At 37.6% G+C, this 20,757-nt stretch overlaps 1 protein-coding gene across 2 annotated transcripts in view; it reads right to left on the bottom strand.

The window, feature by feature from the left end:
* LOC136864791 (coiled-coil domain-containing protein 177) overlaps positions 1 to 20,757 on the bottom strand; it is a 274,593-nt gene that overhangs the window by 220,044 nt on the left and 33,792 nt on the right. The window contains exon 2 of one of the 2 annotated variants that reach the window (XM_067142181.2): positions 1,430 to 1,603. In XM_067142181.2, the coding sequence (XP_066998282.2) occupies positions 1,430 to 1,561 (132 nt within the window). In that variant the 5' untranslated portion in view covers positions 1,562 to 1,603. Of the gene's footprint in view, positions 1 to 1,429; positions 1,604 to 20,757 lie in introns of those variants that run through there. The other variant, XM_067142180.2, reaches the window with a different exon arrangement.

Here is a 20,757-nt window from a genome sequence, read left to right as displayed (position 1 = left end):
TCATTAAGTAAATCACACAGGAATTGATCATGGAGCATTTTATCAATTCAAGCATTATCTGTGTCACAGAAAGATATGAATAATCTATGCTTCAGTACAGTGATGGTACGTATAATAAATATACATTTTGACACAAAAAAATATATATAAAGTATAGCAACTCTATTTTTTACTTTTATTTGGCTAGCTGCACTAACATATTGAAGATTTTCAGCGATGCAAGAATGGGAAAGGGCTAGGACTGGGAAGGAAGTGGCCATGGCCTTAATTAAGGTACAGCCTCAGCATTTGCTTGGTGTGAAAACTGGAAACCAATGAATCACTCTACTTCAGCACTATTAAATTGTTCTTGATTCACATATGTATAATACAGAGATACACAGATAACGACTGGATGGGTTGTATATTGATTTGCTATTATCTGACCAGAATTTTGGCTGCCTCTGCCAGATCATGAGGTTGAAACAAGTTTTGAACTCAAATTGAATAAATTAAAATCCCTGAAGACTGAACTCAACTTTCCATCAGCTTATCCCAGTTATTGCTCAGATCTCTTGAGCCACTGTCCCTCACTTTTGGCTTTGACCTGGGAGGAGTCAAGGCCAGATGCTCTTCAGATGCCAAACGATTTTTCTAGTAAAAATTCCAACCTAGGATTCCCTATTATTTGAATCTCAGGAGTATGGGAGTAAAGTCAGCAACTAAGTTACTGTGCTAATCACACACCCACTGAAATTCTTTAAGACTGAACTACAAAAAAGCTTTAGTTTTATTCAGTTTCAATGGGTGCTAAAACATCCCTTTTGAAGAGAATCCTACATAAACTTTGTTTCTACAAAGAGACACATTGAAATCTATGATGGAAGAAATTTCCTACTTGTCGCACTGACACATATAGGTCTTATAGCGATGATGGGATATGAGAGGGCTAGGTTAGAGAAGGGAGCGACCGTGGCCATAATTAAGTAACATCCCCAGCATCTGCCTGGTGTAAAAAAGGTAAACTATGGAAAACAATTCTTCAGGGCTGCTGACAGTGGGGTTCGAACCCGCCATCTCCCGAATGCAAGCTCACAGCTACAGGACCCAAACCGTGTAGCCAACTTACTCTGTTACAGCAGAAGGAAAATATAGGAATACTCTGTGTGAACTATGAGAAACAAAAACAATTCAATTTCAGACAAACTTAATGACCTCTTCTCAAGAAGCATCCTTCTAGGAAACAATATACTGTATCCACTCACAACAGTAAGAAGTAAATAATTCAAAACATGGAAAATACAATTTGATCCATTTAGCATTTAATACCAATTTATCATACAATACCTTGTCCTGAACAGGAATCAAATGAGCTTCAATCTTCAAAACCACATTCGGTCATCAAATTTCCAAAATATGTACTGTACAACTATTTATAAATAAATCTCACCTTAAAGCCAGCCTGTCGACAAGCTTCTAAAGAACGAGGACTGGTCAGCACATATGGGCAGTCTTTGGCTGAAGAAGTTTCAAAATTATACAAATTGAGATAAAGTGGTTCATCTACGGACTTGGTACGCATTTTCAAGTTCTTCTTCTAAATTTCATGGTGTAAAACAAGCATCTGAAAGATAACATTTACTTGTATTATTAGAATGAATATATTCAAACTGAGTAAAACTGTTATAAATGTAAAATACTATAATATTTATAGAAGATAAAATCTCAAGTCATAATATCAAAAAATACTGATAGAATTCCATGGATCAGTAGTGCCTGTGAAGTAGATTTACTTTTTCGGACAGTATGGAATAATTAATACCAGAGTGGGATGGTGTATACACAACTACAGTATAATCAAAGAGCTGGGGAAAAGGTGGATAACTTCTATCCTAATAAGATGTTCAGCTTACTATGCAATTTTTCTGTGATTTTCGTTAAATAACCATGTCTAGAAGACAAAAAAATCATAGGACAAAAATAGGCAAAAATTTGTGTTCTATCATAACATGTTGGAGCAAAAAAAGTTACTGTTCCTGTATAATTAAAATAATAAAGACATTCTGAAAGAGAACTTAATATCCATCAAACTAGTGAGACAGATTATTTTGTAGGTAACTGAACATAAAAGTAAATATTCATTTTCCTTTACAAAGTAAAATACAATTACAAAGATGCATTAACACAACACTATTCTCCACAAGAGCAGATGCACACTGGAGCCATGGCACAGACTAGCTACTGGAGAGAGGCAATGAAAAATCAATGAGAGTGAGTGAGAGAGAGAACCTGTACAAGGGAAGAGAGAGACAGAGGAGGAGGAGGAGGAGATTGTGTACTGAGAATTGGTGGCAGGGATGGGAAATGGAAATTACAAGACAGCACTTATAACTCTGTCCTATAAGCATAGATTATCAAAATGAGACTAATTTTAATTATTGAGGAAGTTTTCAGTAAGACTGAACATGACATGATTTAACATAAAATTATCCCATAACAATCTGGAGTTAATATACACTTCATATTAATCACAGATGGAGAGAGGTTTCAACTGATTTCTTGCTTTAATCATCCCAAGCAGGTAGCCTCTGTTAACAGATCTTTCCTTTAATTATTTTTTTAGGTTTGTGTATAACAAAGTATTCTGCAGGAGCAGAAAAATGCGTGTTACTTTAAAATCACATACAAGATGGTATTTTAGAACATTAACAGCTTGCTGGCAACCCAGATGAGGACTAGGTACCAAGCTAGGTTGACTGGTTTAAACCAATATATAGTGTGGTTAAAACCAAGGGCTTTTTAAGCAATCTATCTTGATTTATTTAATGAAATGGAATTCTAATTACTGTTAGAGCTTCACTTATTTATGATACTGTAAAATTAGTCCAGTTAAATCATTGAACTATATTCATATTTACCTAATGAACAATACCCTAAGAAATCCCCTTGAAAATGGGAATTCCCATTCCTAGAGAAACCCCTTTCAAATGAGAATTCCCATTCCAAAGGTTAAGGTCCCATGTGAATTAATCGGAATGTGGCAATAAATGACATATTTTTCATTTATTTACATAATACATACCTTGAATACCCTCTAATAGCCAACATATCCTCCTGTGTGTTTTGTAAGTACTTTCACACAATTTAACACTGATTGCACAAGCTTTGAGCACATATTTTTCAGTTCATCATCATCATCATCATCATCATCATCATGAATCCACACTTTAATTAGAGACTATCATGCGTACTTTGGTGGAACAGTAAAGTTTTGAGAGTCTCCTTTTGCAAATAGCCCACAAGTTTTCTATGGGATTTATGTCAGGAAAGTTCCCGGGCCACTCTAAAACATGAATATTCTTCTAACTGAAAAAAAAAATGTTCACTTCATTTGAAGTATAGCAAGGAGCCAGATCTTGCTGAAATGTTCTGTCACCATCTGGAAACTTCTTCTGCAGCTCAGAAACAACTCTTCTTTGCAGTATTTGGATGTACTGGTCAGATTTAATCATCCCTTCAACTGGTACTAAAGGTCCCAATCCTTCATGTGTGAACCAACCCCTAAACATCTGCACAGGGTGTTTTATTGTCTGTTGCAAACGATGTGAAGTTGTTGCCTCATTATTCATTCGGCGCACATATTGAACCCTCTGCCCCTGCACCTGAAAATAACTGTCTTCCAGTGTTCCATTGTCCAGTCCGGATGACTACGTGCCCATAAAGGACGTTTCTTGTGCATTTCTCCTGTCAGAATGTGTTTCTTTACAGGTTTCCTTCCAGCTAACAGAAGCTTATGGCAGTCATTAGAAACATGCAGGTTCACTCCCCACTCCACCAATTCATGTGCCAAGTCCACAGCAGTTAGCTTAGGGTTTAATGTACTTCTCCTGAGGAGAAAACAGTCCTCAGTTGGCGTTTTCTTTTTCCTGACGCAGATCCCAGTTTTCTTCGATGAAAATTGATCCAGTTTGTTTGTACCGCTGAATAATTCTATTTATAGTGCCTACACAGACATCAAATTTAGTAACTAACTCTCTTTGTGTCATAGAAGTATTTTGAGATAATGCTATAATTGCACTATGCTTCCTGGGAGTCTTTTCCATTTAAGAAATAGGTATTACTACTATCTCAAAAATCCTTCAAAATGACTCACTCACTTCAAAATAAATACTGCTTTTATCAACAATTGCCACACAAATTAAACACGGAATAACAGTGCAAATAACGTGCAGAGAGTGTGGGGAGCTAGGAATAAGCCATGTGCAGCACACTGCTGCTAACCATTGGGAAAGTAATGAAAAAATTCCATTGTTCCGATTGATTTGCATGGGACTGTATTCCCTTCCAAATGATGGTGCAGGCTGTAAAGCAAGGAGCTGGATCAGTTTATGAAGTTTAGTGGAAGAGTATGGACGTGTTACTTGCTGGGCTTTAGTTCTCGAGTATTTTAAGCTCAACAATTCAATATGATTGGCAGATAACAAGATATTGTTTGATTTTTATTTCATGAAGTTAAAAATAAATTAAGAAAAGGTGTGAAGGCCAAATGCAAAAACATGGTTATGAAGTAGAGGGCCAAGTCATCCAAATGTAAAAAGATTTTTAAAATTTTGCAAACATGAAGGTTGAAGACAGTGAATACTATGTAGGTAAGAAATTGAATGAATTTTCAATTCTTTTTAAGACTACTTTTGAGACTGGTTTATACATAACTCAGTTCTGCGTAATTCTGTTTTAAATGTAAATTTCTGTAGATCCCAGCAAATTATAACTTAAAAACATGTTAATTAAACCTCATTTGTATGTAACCCATTTATACGTAATTCGGTGTGGTATGTATTAATATTCGTTAAATACCGTTTATTTGTACGAAACAAAATTAATGTTGCCAATATATGTATTTCCTCTGATCAAAACACAGGTGAGTAAGAAATGTGTTATATTTTAGGGTCAGCTTTTTTGGCAGCGAGACTTCAAATGCTGATGTCGGAGGGATGCAGTGCGATAGTGTAACAAAGATCGTGGGTAGTGACCATACGGCTATTTAGTAAAGAGAAAGATTATGAGCCAGACAACTGTTCATGGAATACAGTTGATTTGCATGTAACAGAGTTCAAATAATGCCGAAGACGTATGAATTTCCTGATGTTACCGAAATACAGGCGAGTTAGAAATGTGTCCACTGAAGTTGGCATTGTTGGCGCCAGAGCGGTGGAAAGGCTAAGGTCATGAGTAGTGACCGTGCGGTACAAAGCTAATGTAGAAATACTACGAGATACGAGTTTGGGACATATGACATGCTTCCATATTAACTGTAAGCAGATTATTTAAGTCAGACATTAAAATGATGCCAGCAGGTGTCATTTGCCTTATTGAGTAATTAAAAATGTGGTTCTGCCAGTAAAAATTGTCCGTTCTTGTCAGTCGGCCTTGAAGAACAGAAAGAGGAAAAGTTACACACTGGGCGAGAAAATAAAATATATACGAGAAAGGACAATAATACACGTAAAACTGAAATTGAAATACGGTAGCTGGAGATTTAGGAATTGCTTAACTTATACCACACTTAGCACAATCATTAGTAAAAGAAACACTATTTTAGACAAATTGACTAATAATGTCGTAAACCTGATACATTAAAAGAATCATCAGCACAAATTAAGTTGTTAACTTATACCTCTGAAATAACCTGTCTTTAATCTAATTCCTGAATATAGAGAAAATGATTTGAATAATTATATGACATAACATGTAAACCTCATTTGTAAGTAATTTTTTGTTATACGTAAAATATACTCTTCACCTTGATATATGTATAACTCTACTGTATATAGAAATAGTTCAAAGAATCAAAATACTCAAAAAACTACTTATATAAATTTTCAGTAATGGATTCAATAGTTTGTACAAATATATTCAATAATAATGGTTTCTCTTGTGTAATTTATGAACTAAAAAATCAAATGCACTGAAAACCTAGATTTAAAAATAGAATACTGCCATTATAGTGTATCGATAACCACCAGTGCCAGCCCCACATTTGTCTGAGGGATTTCCAGTGAGTTGGGTGAATTTCGCTCTACATATGATGGGAATTACGTGGTTTTGGGTCAGGATAGTGTGTGTTAATTTTATAAGTAGGTGATATAATATGAAGAACACACAATATGCATTGAATGTGTCTTCTGGTTCGGTTGTAAGAGCAAATAATAAATATATCGCCGTTGATCCACCTGGGAAATATGGAATTAACATGAACTCGACTTTCTTTTAGATACCGTTTCAATCACAACTGCAACAGGCACACCTAGCTGAAGTGTATCCACTTATACTTTTGCCACACCCACTACTTCAAATGAGAGAAATGAAAATAAATCAGAATACTTTCAAGGATAAGAAGAAAAAATGTTGCAACATCACTGGAGTCATATTTGCCTAGATCAACATCAATGCAGAAGTCTTTAGGTGAGCAAGTAGCTCATTGTATATTCACAACAAATGCAGCTTTTTGTAGTGTAAAGATCCTCAAATTGTGCGACTTATCCAGTAACTTTGCCCAGGTTACACGCATATCCACATTCTTTCGGAACTCCCACTACCGGTATTACCGGGCGAGTTGGCTGTGCGGTTAGGAGCGCGCAGCTGTGAGCTCGCATCCGGGAGATAGTGGGTTCGAACCCCACTGTCGGCATCCCTGAAGATGGTTTTCCGTGTTTTCCCCATTTTCACACCAGGCAAATGCTGGGGCTGTACCTTAATTAAGGCCACGTCCACTTCCTTCCCATTCCTAGGCCTTCCCTATCCCATCGTCGCCATAAGACCTATCTGTGTCGGTGCGACGTAAAGCAACTAGCAAAACTACCGGTATTTAAGCCTCTTCTTCAAATAAGAGAAATCAAAACAAATCGGAGTATTTCAAGAATAAGAAGAAAGGAAATTAGCAAGTCTTTATCGGAAACCATTTACAGTCTTTATTGGAAACCCTGCCTGCTGTCATTTCTTGATGGATACAGTACTTTTGCATCCATCTCTTGCACAGGCCAGAGTAAAGTGTAGCTTCCACCGAAGTCCCAGTCAATATCCATGGCTGTGACAATATGGAAGTTGCTGGGGTATGGGTAGTGTTGAGTAATGACATTCACTGCATGACTAGTGCATCTGAGTGTTATGAAAGGTGCTGCTCATAGGGTCAGTCATGCTGCAATAGTACTTTCTGACCCAGTGAGGAAAGCAATGGCAAACTACCTCACTCTTCATCTTGCCTAGTACGCCTCATTTTGGTGCTGCCATTGGTTTTTGGGGTTTCCTTATAACCGCATAACATTTGGTGGTGTTATTTGAGGATCCAACCAGCCTCTGGACTGATGACCTAACAGACAGACATACATCAGAAACCATTTACAAACAGGAAAAGGAAATTTGGTCTCTTATTCTGAAAAATCAAATTATATCTCTAGGGATTGATGGTTGGTCAAATGTTCACTATGAACCTATAACATGTCTTACATTTACCACCAAAACAGGCAATGTTTATTTAGTGGACACTACTGACACATCTAGTAATACACTGCCAATTATCTGGCATAAGTGGCTGTTAACATCATTCAAAAATGTGAGGATGAATTAAAAGTGCCAAATTCATACTTTTGTTACAGATAATGTTGCCAACATTTCAAAAATTCATCTTCTGGTTGAAAATGATTAAGATTTAGATGTCACTAAATATGGATGCTTGACATGCACTAAATCTGCTAGCAAAATACATCCAGTTTCAAAATGTGAAAGAACATTTGATAAATGCAATAAAATACTTCAGAAACAACCACTTTTCTAATACACGTTACAGAAAATCTAGTGCCCCTAAACCTCTCTCCCCCAAGTGAAATACGCCAAAATACCGCGGTAATTGCCCGGGGACATATCTTAAAGGCTGGTAATCTTGGTTGCAAATTTGTGAGGAATATCATGAAACTATTGTTAAAGCAGTTAACACAAATTCCTAATTTTGTATTAAAATGGAATGTAGATGATATGCTTAAAGGGACACTGTAGTCCCTATGTCGACAATGGGGTTTGAACCCACTATATCCCGAACGCAAGCTCACAGTTGCCCGCCCCTAACCACACGGCCAACACGCTCGGTCAGTACAAGTAAAATGTGTTCACTGAAGCTTATTTTGTGCTTTGTGAATATAAATAAATATATAAATAAATAAATAAAAAATAATTTTCAAGTATAGTAAATTTATGCACAGTTTTCTCAAAAACTTCTCCCAACACAAACATGAATTTTTTCTGGCATACTGATTAGTGATTAGTTATTGTAATGTGTACCGACACATTTTGTTATGAAAGAAGTTGTTAATTACTTCCTTTTGTTGTAAACTGGGTACAATTGTTATATATATCTATGTACACAGATTCACTTATGAAGCCTTGAAAGAAATGTCCATATTTCCTCTCGTATTTGTCTAATATGCTGTGAAAATCCGAAGGTCCTATCTACAATGGCTCCAGAGAAAAGGTACATATACCTAAAAAATAAGGTTTTTCAGTAAATGCCCCTTAAAGTTTTATCAGACGTACTGACCTCAGATCATTCCTCCTCTGTACACTGGATAAGCCTCATTATCTGAATCTTTTCTGGCTCTTCAACTGACTGGCAGGCAGCTGAGATATTTTATTCAATAATTCCAATTCCAGTTTTGCCATTATTTTCCAAATATTATCCAGTTCTGTGCAGTACTTTATTATATTCACACATGGATCAATACCCAGTCTCCTAATTATTCTAATTTTCCTCATGTACCGGGCGAGTTGGCCATGCGGTTAGGGGCGCACTGCTGTGAGCTTGCATCTGGGAGATAGTGGGTTTGAACCCCACTGTCGGCAGCCCTGAAGATCGTTTTCCGTGGTTTCCCATTTTCACACCTGGCAAATACTGGTGCTGTACCTTAATTAAGGCCACGGCTGCTCCCTTCCCATTCCTAGGCCTCTCCTATCCCATCATCGCCATAAGACCTATCTGTGTCGGTGCGAAGTAAAGTAAAAAAATTCCTAAGGTTTCTTTCATCATATTCCTGCACTGCATCATATACACCTAATAATAATGTTTCATATAGAGCCTCTGTATGTCAGGCGGCGGCCTCTCACCACTGGGTTCCGTGGTTCAAATTCCAGTCACTCCATGCGAGATTTGGCCTGGACAAAGCGGAGGTGGGACAGGTTTTTCTCTAGCTACTCCAATTTTCCCCTGTTATCTTTCATTCCATTGACACACTCCAATATCATTTCATTTCATGTGTCAGTCATTAATTATTGCCACAGAGGAGTGCAACAGGCTTCAGCAACCGGCACAATTCCTACCCTCACTGCCAGATGTGGGCTTCATTCATTCCATTTCTGACCCGTTCAAATAACTGGAAACAGGCTGAGGATTTACAATAATGTTTCACATACAACAAATATATTTGTTTGTATTATTTTCCAAATCATACCAATGAAGGACTCATTAGGGCTTTGGGTTGATTTTTTAATATTTTCAATTGATCCATTCAAAACAAATTTTGTGATCATGTTCTAATCACACATCATAAACATAAGCAACATGGAGAAAACAAAAAGCGTGTAGCAGGAACATGCAGCTAACTGAAAAAAAAAAAAAAAAAGGAAGAATATTCCCACGCAAGCAACTTGAGTTGACAAAAACTGTAAATATTAAACATAAAAGCTGGGCATGGCATTGAGTGCATTGGGACAATTACATATTGATTTGAACCACTTACATGTGCATTTGGAGAAAAACAATACCATATGTTTGTAAGAGGCTGTTCAAATTTACAAAAGCACCAAATATCAAAAATTCAATAATTTTGGTCAAACCTAGTTACAGTCTCTCCCCTTAATAATTTGAAGCCTTGGTGCCATTCGTAAAAACAACTGTATTATTTCCGAGTTATTACATGTGTGGAATAATCTTCAAACACAATTTGAAGCTACAAAGGAAAAACATAACACACAAAAATTCAAAAACAGACATAATATGCCTTTAACACTAGCTCATTTCTCAACTTACATTCTGGATCCAAAAGAAAGGAATTTGGCACTGGATTTAACCAAGGAAAAAAATAACAGCAGTTGGAATTGCAAAGTCAACATATTAATCTATTCATCAACTTCACTTCATCCATTAACTGAAAAGTTTGTCAAAATTTTTTTTTTTTTTTGAGTTACTTTTGAAAAAAAGAAAAACATCACATTACAACCTCTGAATGTTGGGAAAAAAAATCAAAAGAATGAGGTTGATAATTGATAAAATTTAATTACAAAGTTGTACTCTATACCTACAGTACAGCCATCTTCAGGAAGTGTTGAAAGAATCTTTTCATCTTTTGAATTAGTGCATTCAAAAGTACATAATGGATTAAGCATAGAGAAAGCCTCCAAGCTTATGTTTCTGTTTAAAGTCTTCAATAATGATGTGAGAATGTACACACTAAACAGAAAAGAAGAGTGAAATAGTGTTTATCCATACAGTTCTTTAATCTTTTGATTTTTAAATCATTAGTGCTTTCTGAACTCTACTTAAAGGTTTAGTTTTAATATTGTGTCATAGTCCTTAATTATATATTTGTTCTTAGTTATAATAATGCTGCAACATTCCTGTATGAAATCAATACATTTAGTGACAAGAGTTTGCAAAACATAATACCATAATTTGTGATCCAGCATTTAATTTGCCAGTAAAACTATTTTAAGCAAGATTATGTATGCATACCCCTTAGTCCAATTTCCTGATAGGGGGTTGGGACGAAGCAAGATGAAACTTCATGGCATGTTTTTATTGCCGGATGCCTTCACTGTTACCAACCTCAGTCGAGGAGTTAAAGATAAAATGAATTATGGTAAATGAAACTGGGTGAGGAGACTGAAGGAATCAGCTATGGCCTATGGATAGAAACTGAACTGTCCTGGCATTTGCCTAGAAGTGAAAATTGGAAACTACAGAAAACACCTCAGGACAGCTGACAGTGGGGTTCAAACTCACTAATCTCCCAAGCGCAGAGTTTGGCTCCATAGCTGTAGTGCATTAACATGCATAGACATACTGCTCAGTTAATTTGTTTTAAAGCAGGAGTATTAATTTCTTATTTATCTTATCTTTGAGTTGTGAATGACTGAACCTAGTTAATAAAAAGCCACATTAAACAAAAAGTATTTGAAATTAAACCTGATTTAAACAAAAACAGGTTCAAACAAAAATCACCAAAAGAAACCTGGGCTTTTTCCAATCCTGGTACCAACAAAGAGTTTTCCATTTTATAAAATTCACATCATCCCCTTGACATTGCTTAATGATTTCTAATTTTCACCTCCAACAACTCACATTCAAATTTATTACCCTCAATTTATTTTTCATTAATGTATGGACTAGGCCATTTGCATGCCCTTTTCTGTCTCTTCTTTCATATATGTTATTTAGAAGTCCACTAACTGATTAAGATTCATAGGAACACCCTGGTTCTAGCCATCAGCTCCCTTAGAATAGACAATGGTCCCAAGTGACCAGATGTCCTCCTTTTGCCGGACATGTCCTACATTTTAACCCTCTCTACATGATCCAGGAGGAATTTTCAACACCGTAATTTTAAGATGTCCAATACTTTGAAAGAGATTCTAATTACCATCAATTAGTAATTTCTGTTATATTTGCCTCAGGTCAGTAATCACTGGGATAACGCACTATAACCCGAAGTGTCAAAATCATCACAGCCAAGAACGTCAATGACGATATATGATATTCGACCACTACCGCATGTTCCAAGGCCTGTCACAACAAGGAAAAGAGCTAGGAGATCAGCATCCATCATAACCAGCCAGAAGACAAAACACATGGATGTGACACAAGGAAGTTATCACATGCTTGTGAAAAAAATGATTGTAAAGGGCCAAAGAATGCCACATCTAAGGGCTGCAGTTTATGCGATGTGTGTGGTGGCAAGCCAGCCATCACAATACCCTTTTTCTAGGCAAAAAGTTACAGCAGCTAATGTAATGTGAAAAGCACGATTGTTGACAATGAGCAGGACCAAAACTTCTTTACTAGGCTTGAAATGTTCAGAAAAATATTCTAAGAATGACACAGAGAGTTCAGAATTTATCCAGCCTGTGTCTTGAGGGTGACCGACAGAGCCTGGTGGTGTACCGGATAACAGCTCTGGTTTCATACGTTTTCTGGAAAAAATGAGAAATGGAGGAACATGAAAACCAGTAGCGCTCATGCAGCATACGACAGTGATATTTTATCCCCTCTCAGCAGACACAGTTTTGAAACCCTTTGGTAAGATGATTTTAGGCAGCTTTGTTGAAACAGTCAATAATCCTGACTCATCAGCACTGAAAATTCTTATTGCCTTAAACTTCTTTTTCTCTCAAACTACTTTAACAATATTAAAATATGTACCCCCTTCCACTTTATTACACCCCATCATACACTCTATGGATGTGGCCTCAGGAGTTCTCATACAAAAATTGTACGTCTTCATAAATTTACTCGGCCAGTCTTCTCCAGCCATTTGGCTATCTTTTTAAAAGGATGTTCGATTCCTTTCTTCTCCCCAAACTCGCAAATTTTTCCTACACTGAATCATAGTAAGTCCAAAAACCCATTGATTGAGCTCAGTAATATAACACTGCAGTTCTTCAAGTTTCTCATTTGTGAAAACATTGCGGAACCTCCCACCATGCACTGGCAGGATCTGCAAAGAAATAAAGAGAACTTCTGAATAAGCTATATTCTAAAACATGCTATTTGGATTAGTTACTGGCCGAATTCCTTACACTCAAACTACAGGGTTACCTCTTGCGGTTTCTTCAAGTAACGCCTTAAAGTCGCTTCAGGAATACCATATTGTGCTGCGGCTGCATTGCAAGACATCCGAGATTCTTTGACAGCATGCATTGCAGCTATCATTCTTCCTTCATCCCAGTCCTGTCTATCCGCCTTCTGCTGATAATTTCTAGGTATTTTCTGTAATTAGCGTAAGGGTATGGGTGACTAAGTGTAGCCTATACCTGGCCTGGAGTAAGGTGGTGAACTCGTCAACTTGCCCCCATCATCTTGCCCCAGGTTGCTTAAGAAGCGGTTTGCCCTTATAATCGACAGACGTCTTACAATCAAGATTCAGTTAACATTGAAATAATTAAGAAGTACATTGACATTTAAAGAAAATAAAACGATTCGTATTCTGAGCACACTAGTAGCAGATGCTTCCTGCACATACCTCAGATATTTTAGTGCAACAGTGACAGACAGACAACCCCCTACCACTGCATGTCTCAAACTGAAAGGAATTTCCTTCTATGTGTAAGTTATACATGTGAGATATTGGACCCAAAGTCACATGGTAGCCAACTTGTTGAATAGAATACTACAAAAGTTATGGTTGATTTGTCATCTTGACCCGTTCGTCATCTTGCCCCGGTCTCCCCTAATTGTGAAGAAATAACAATATGGTCTCAACTACCGTGTGCAGCCACTTTGATTTGACGCATCTAGGCTGAATGTGCATCAACTTTGACATTCATTTACTCTAGCAGATGGCAGAGTAAACCGGATCTCTCGATCTCTCCGTGGCAAACAACGGCTGAATTTTAGTTAATTTTGTCGGTTATTTAACACCAAACGTTTGTCACCAGAGATACTGTACATGCTGACATCGTACGACATGTAGCGTCGAATGAACTTCTTTTCCGCTCTTTAAAAATCCGACTACTTCTGGCGGGTTTGAACCAGCGTGCGATTATATGTTCCAAAGGCAGGCCCTACCACGACATTTCTTTCTGTTTTTTTTTTTTTTTTTTTTTGCTACCGGTATTGGTTTTACGTCACAATGGCGACGATGCAATAGGAGAGCTAGGAATGGAAAGAAAGCGATCGTGGTCTTAATTATGGTACAGCCCCAGCATTTGCCTGGTGTGAAAATGGGAAACCACCGAAGACCATCATCATGGCTTCGTTCACTGTCAAATATTCTCAAGTAAATAAATAGGCCTAATAAATGTACATACATACATACATACATACATACATACATACATACATACATACATACATTTTCATTTTAGACTGTTATGCCTTTCAGCTTTCTGCAAGCCTCTGTGAATTTACTTAAATGCCGCCGCAATCCTCTGTTTGTAATTAGTTCTGCGACCTCGTTTAGTTATATATATACATAAGAGTTTTGTCTGTACATTGCTGAGAATTTAAAAAGAATGATATTTCTGTGTCAGTCATGTCCACAGTAACAAGGAAATGCAATTTTTATTTTTCCATAATTTCAGTCCGTCTGTATGTATGTTTATGCATCACGAGAAAACGGCTGAAGAGAATTAAATGAAAATCGGTACACAAAGTCGGAGAATAAGTTGCTACAATCTACGCTATCAATAATTTTATTCACGCTGAGTGAAATGGTAGTTTAGGGGAAGGCCGACAATTTAATTCCTAAATATTTATGTCATTAGTGGTTCTATCTTAATAAAAATCGGTATGCCAAGTCGAGGAATAAGTCGCTATAATCCGGGACATAAATAATTGTATTCACGCTGAGTGAAATGGTAGTTTAGGGGAAGGCCTAAAATTTAATTCTCAAACATTTATGTTACACTAGCCAACATGATTTTGCAGTAAAATAGAAAATGTGTAATTCTTATGGAAATCACTGCCCTGATTCCGAAAATGATGCTTTTTTTTCCTATCACGTCTAGTTTTGACGCAATTCGGTGTTTTAGTATCTGCATGAATTCGTAAGATGTAATGTTGACAGATGTTCTGGGGCAACATTTTTTAGAATACAACTATGCGATTTGATTTGTTATTGTTTGCATTTTATTATAGATTTATTGCTGTCTAAATTTTCATTTTGTAGTTGGGAGATTTCTGGTAAATTCATAACAAACTCCCCCAGATACGCAATAGACTGCGAGGTATGTAGGATGATCTGATAAGGGACTTAGAGCTAACCAAAGAAAAAAGTGAATTACTTGGTTCAAGATTGCGCGAAAAGAAAATGTTGGCACACGGTGTTACATTTTCCTGGTACCGAAATCGTGACAAAGAATTCCGAAAGTATTACACTCAAGAAGATGAACTTGTACTTTGTACGGATGTTTCAAATCATCTACATCAATTGGAAGAGAAAGAGTATGATCCTAGTAACTGGTGTTTGTTTTTACTCTTCCAAAAGAAGTTTAAAGGCTGTTTTGCTTCATAATACAAATGTTATGGCACCCGTACCACTTGCACACTCCATAAAAATATCTGAAACATACGGGACCTTAAAGTTGGTGCTTGAAAATATTAAATATCATGAGCATGGGTGGCAAATTTGCGGTGATTTGAAGATCATTGGATTGTTGCTGGGACAACAAAAAAAGGCTACACAAAATTTCCCTGTTTACTATGCGAATGGGATAGCAGGGCACGGGATAAACATTGGGATACAGTGAATTGGCCAGAAAGGAAACAACTACAACCAGGATCCAAAAATGTCTTGAATGTAAGTCTTATTGACCGTGAAAAAATTCAACTTCCACCCTTGCACATCAAATTAGGATTGATGAAACAGTATGTCAAGGCATTAGATAAAAGTAGCCTATGCTTCGAATATTTATCCACTAAATTTTCCTCATTATCAGATGCAAAAATAAAAAAAGGCGTATTTGATGGACCACAGATTCGTAAACTGATGAAGGATAACAATTTCACCGACACGATGACCAAAACTGAGAAGGAAGCATGGAAGGCATTCAAAGATTTTTTTTTTTTTGTTATTTTGCTTTACGTCGCACCGACACAGATATGTCTTATGGCGACGATGTGATAGGAAAGGCCTAGGAATGGGAAGGAAGCGACCGTGGCCTTAATTAAGGTACAGCCCCAGCATTTGCCTGGTGTGAAAATGGGAAACCACGGAAAACCATCTTCAGGGCTGCCGACAGTGGGGCTCGAACCCACTATCTCCCGATTACTGGATACTGGCCGCACTTAAGCGACTGCAGCTATCGAGCTCGGTATTCAAAGATGTAGTGACTAAATTCCTTGGCAACATTAAGGACACTCAATAAAAAGAAATTGTAAGGAAAATGTTGGTAAAGTGTAAGGAACTCGGTTGTAATATGAGTCTTAAGCTTCATTTCTTAGCTTCGCATCTGAAATATTTCCCTCCAAATTTAGGAGCTGTCAGTGAAGAACAAGGTGAAAGGTTTCACCAGGATCTCAAAGATGCAGAATGACGCTATTAGGGATGCTGGGATGTGAATATGATGGCCGATTACTGTTGGTCGATTGCACGGGACGACCCTTCAAGAGATCATTCAAGAACTTCAAAAACCCGGAAATTCCTCGGAAAATGGAAAAAGTCGGAGGTGTGAATCTAACCTGCACATAATGTAAGAAACAAAACTGTGTATTTTAACCATGTACTTTTTACTCAAGGTATGGTTATATTAATTTAAAAGCAACTGTACAGCCGAAACTAAATAGGCACTTTATGCTTCAGTTTCATGAATTTCAATATACATTAAAAATATAATACAAACCATCTACTTGCTTACAAAGCAGCATTTATGTGTATTTAATGCATTAAAAATATGATTACGTTTTGCAAGCTGAAATTTACATTAATATATCAAATTTAATCAATACTAAGTATCAACAATTTTACGTAAGAAAAAAATAACATTTTGTAAAATTGCCACTAAACCAGATGTGATACGCCAAAACTAATTTTTTTCTCGAATTCTGCGATAAGAAATTCATTAAAACCACCTATTTTCGTTTTTACCGCACAAAAAAAGGTTTCTTTTGCAGGCTAGTGTTATTAGTGGTCCTGATGATGATGCTTGTTGTTTAAAGGGGCCTAACATCTAGGTCATTGGCCCCTGATGGTACGAAAATTAAATGACAAATTAAAAGTTCAAAATCATCCACTGACCAAAATAAAAAATGTCATGAAGAATGAATGGATGAATATGAATTTAAAACTATCAGTGGATCCGACCCAAAAAACTATTTAAAAAATAGTATTACTGACCAAGGGACCACTTCTAAAGTACAATCCTGAATCGAGGATGCTTGTTGTATAAAGGGGTACAAAATCCAGGTCAATGGCCCCTCATAATGGTACTTATCACTAGTAAAGTAGAACCTTGGTATTTGTCATGTTGGGGTACTAATCAAAAGTAGCGTAGACTCACGGTGTTCCACACATGATGGTACTACTCAGAAGTATTGTACGTCGTACAGGTAACGCACACCTATGGTGTTTCTCACACAATGTCGCCACACATAGGCAACGCAAACAGATGGTGTTCCTCACCTAGGAGTACTAATCACGGGCACCGGTATTCCCGTGGTGTTCCTCCTATAGTGGTACTAATCACAGGCAACGCAGACCCACAGTGTCACTCATATAGTGGTACTAATCACAGGCAACGCCCAGATCCGTGATGTTTCTCTCAATGGTACTAATCACAGGTAATGGAAATCCACAGTGAACCACTCTCTGCTGCTACTAATCACAAACCTATTGTGTACCTAATATAGTGGTACTACCCGCAAGTCAAGGAAACCCATGGTGTTCCCTGCGTGATGGTACTAATCAAAAGTAGTATCATCCCTTGGTCGCCCCTTTTAGTCGCCTCTCAAGACAGGCAGGGGATACCATGGGTGTACTCTTCGTCTGCATCCCCCACCCACAGGGGGTAGACAGAGAGAAAAAAAGAAGAAAAAAGAAGAGATCCGTCACTTCGAAAAATGAAGTAACAGACGAAGAAAGGCAAGGGCCACGAAGGGCGTGAAAATGAAAGACTCCCTAGGCCTCGAATGCTCGAATACCCTCGGGGTCGGAAAAGAACAAGAGTTGACCAAGCGAGGTCGGAGAGGATAGATTAAAGTGAGGAGTCTGGCACAAGTAAATGGAAGCAATGCCAGGACTCAGCTGAGGGCCCCGTTGTCACCAGCCCACGCTCCCAAGTTGAGAGCCCCTCGGGCCCCTTTTAGTCGCCTCTTACGACAGGAAGGGGATACCATGGGTGTATTCTTCATCTGCGTCCCCCACCCACAGGGGATATTAGTGGTCCTATCTTAATGGAAATCGGTATGCAAAGTCGGAGAATAAGTCGCTATAATCTAGGCCATAAATAATGTTATTCACGATGAGTGAAATGGTAGTTTAGGGGAAGGCCTACAATTTAGTTCTCAAATATTTATGTTATTAGTTGTCGTATCGATAAATACTACATAACTAAAGTTATATAGTATTAAATCTCCGATCATTTATGTCTTATACATTGTTACCGTATTGGCTATGATCACAGAGATATTCATGAATTTTGACTTGTGTTACCAAGTCCACATCAGCGCCGAGTCACGAGAAAATAGGTAAACATAATTTAATGAAAATCGGTATGTAAAGTCGGAGAATAAGGAAACTACAGTCTACGTTATAAATAATTTTATAAGACGCCCTAATATCGCAAAGTCGAAAGAAAATTAAATGTGAAGGGCTACAATATACAAAGCTCATAAAATTGATCAACAATAACATTACATTAACCATTGTTTGTTGTGATGTGCATTGTGTCTTCTGTTGCCACTCATCTCCAATATGTAGGATTACTGCTGCGTGACGAGTATTTAAAAAAAATTGCTTTACGTCGCACCGAAACAGATAGGTTTTATGGCGATGTTGGGAGATGAAAGGGCTATGAGTGTGAAGGAAGCGACCTTGACCTTAAGGTATGTTACAGGCACAGCATTCGCCCGGTGTGAAAATGGGTAACCACGGAATACCATCTGCAGGGCTGCCGACAGTGGGACACGAATTCACTATCTCCCGGATGCAATATCACAGCTGCGCGCCCCTAACCACACGACCAACTCGCCCGGTCGTACCGAGTGTAACAGCCTGCCTGAACATTGGCGGGAAGTAGCTGAGGAGTTAGATAACTTTCTTCTTTAGCATGCTATTTCTCTGGTTCATAAATTTTCTGATACTACTGGTACGTAACACACTAGTTCATCATAGCATTGCAGCTATCCAATCCCTACTCTGGGGCACTGATTGGAATGAGCAGTGTGCATATTTAACGGAATAATGGCAGAGGAGTGTTCACAGCTGTCTGCGGCCTGGTCATTCCCGCTCTGAAACTTTGGACTGTTTGTGCAGTTTTTCATTTGATCGAGTATTGTAGATGGTAACATTGCTTTTAATCGCTACATTCCTACTGACGTTTTTGTAATGACCAATGTTTACTTCAGTTAGGAAAACCACAAAGTCAGTCTTTCTGAGAATCCCATAGGGAAGCACGGGTACATCAGCTAATAAATAAATAAATAAATAAATAAATAAATAAATAAATAAATAAATAAATAAATAAATAAAAATGCGTGTATATATAAACTGAAACACATGCGGACATTGACATTCACATCAAATATCGTATCAGGCATGAGTCACCGGAGTATCTTAGGCCTACATATGCTACTATCAAGATACCCATGGTTCGCTACGGCTTTAAACTGAAAATCATTATTTAAAATTTTACATTTTGGAGAGTCCACTGTCAGCTGAGCCCGTAAAATACGTCCTCAGTTCTGGGGAATGATTATTTATTTTATTATAAGCTACCACTCACCTGAACCCCGTACAGAAGAATTAGAATGTTTCAAACCATATCTTATTTACGATCTAGAACGTAAAAGTGATCAACCTGTGAATTTTTGACTTTGTATGTCGAGTTACGTTTTTGAGATATACCGCAAATATTCGAATTTTAAAAATTCACCCCCATTGTCACTCCTGTACACCACCCCTTAAGTAGATTTTCCAAAAACAAAAAAATGTCCGTTTCTTTGTTTTTAAAGGAGATTAAAAATACCACTTTTAATGACTAACATCTTCCATGTTTGAGATATGTCCTCATAAAAGGTATTCAACCCCTTTTTCACCTTTTTTCACCCCCCCCCCCGTTGAGGATTTTTGAAAAAATATGTTTATTTTTAAAGGAGATTCCAAATACCAATTGTCATGTCTTGAAACTGTTCAGTTTTTGAGATAGATACACTCATTTTAAATATTCAACCCCCCCCCCCTCTTTGTGACACCCATAGCGACGGAATATCCAAAAATCCTCCCTTAGCGAGCATCTACATTGTAATATAAATGTATCCCCAAAATTTCATTTCTTTATGCCCAGTAGTTTTGGCTTGGCGATGATGAATCGGTCAGTCAGGACATGTTATTTTATATATACAGTATATTTTTGAGACGATCTTGTATTGCACTTTGTTCGGTGCGCTCACCAACAACAGGATGAAGCTATTACGAGTTAGACCTTGAGTCGAGATCTAGCGACAGCTAAACCACTCCTCCAACAATGAGTGCTAAACTGCCGTATCAAATTACTCGGCTAATTCATTATTATTTACTGACAATAATGGGAGATTTGCAATGTTATTCATTCTCATCTATAAATCTATTCATGGCGTAAAACTAAGGAGCTCGATAGCTGCAGTCGCTCAAGTGCGGCCAGTATCCAGTATTCGGGAGATAGTGGGTTCGAACCCCACTGTCGGCAGCCCTGAAGATGGTTTTCCGTGGTTTCCCATTTTCGCACCAGGCAAATGCTGGGGCTGTACCTTAATTAAGGCCACGGCCGCTACCTTACCACTCCTAGCCCTTTCCAGTCCCATCGTCGCCGCAAGACCTATCT

Source organism: Anabrus simplex, chromosome 2 (genome assembly GCF_040414725.1).
Source record: "Anabrus simplex isolate iqAnaSimp1 chromosome 2, ASM4041472v1, whole genome shotgun sequence".
NCBI classification, from domain to species: domain Eukaryota; kingdom Metazoa; phylum Arthropoda; class Insecta; order Orthoptera; family Tettigoniidae; genus Anabrus; species Anabrus simplex.
The sequence above is the reverse complement of the archived record's forward strand: the minus strand, read 5'-3'. Positions and strand labels throughout refer to the sequence as shown.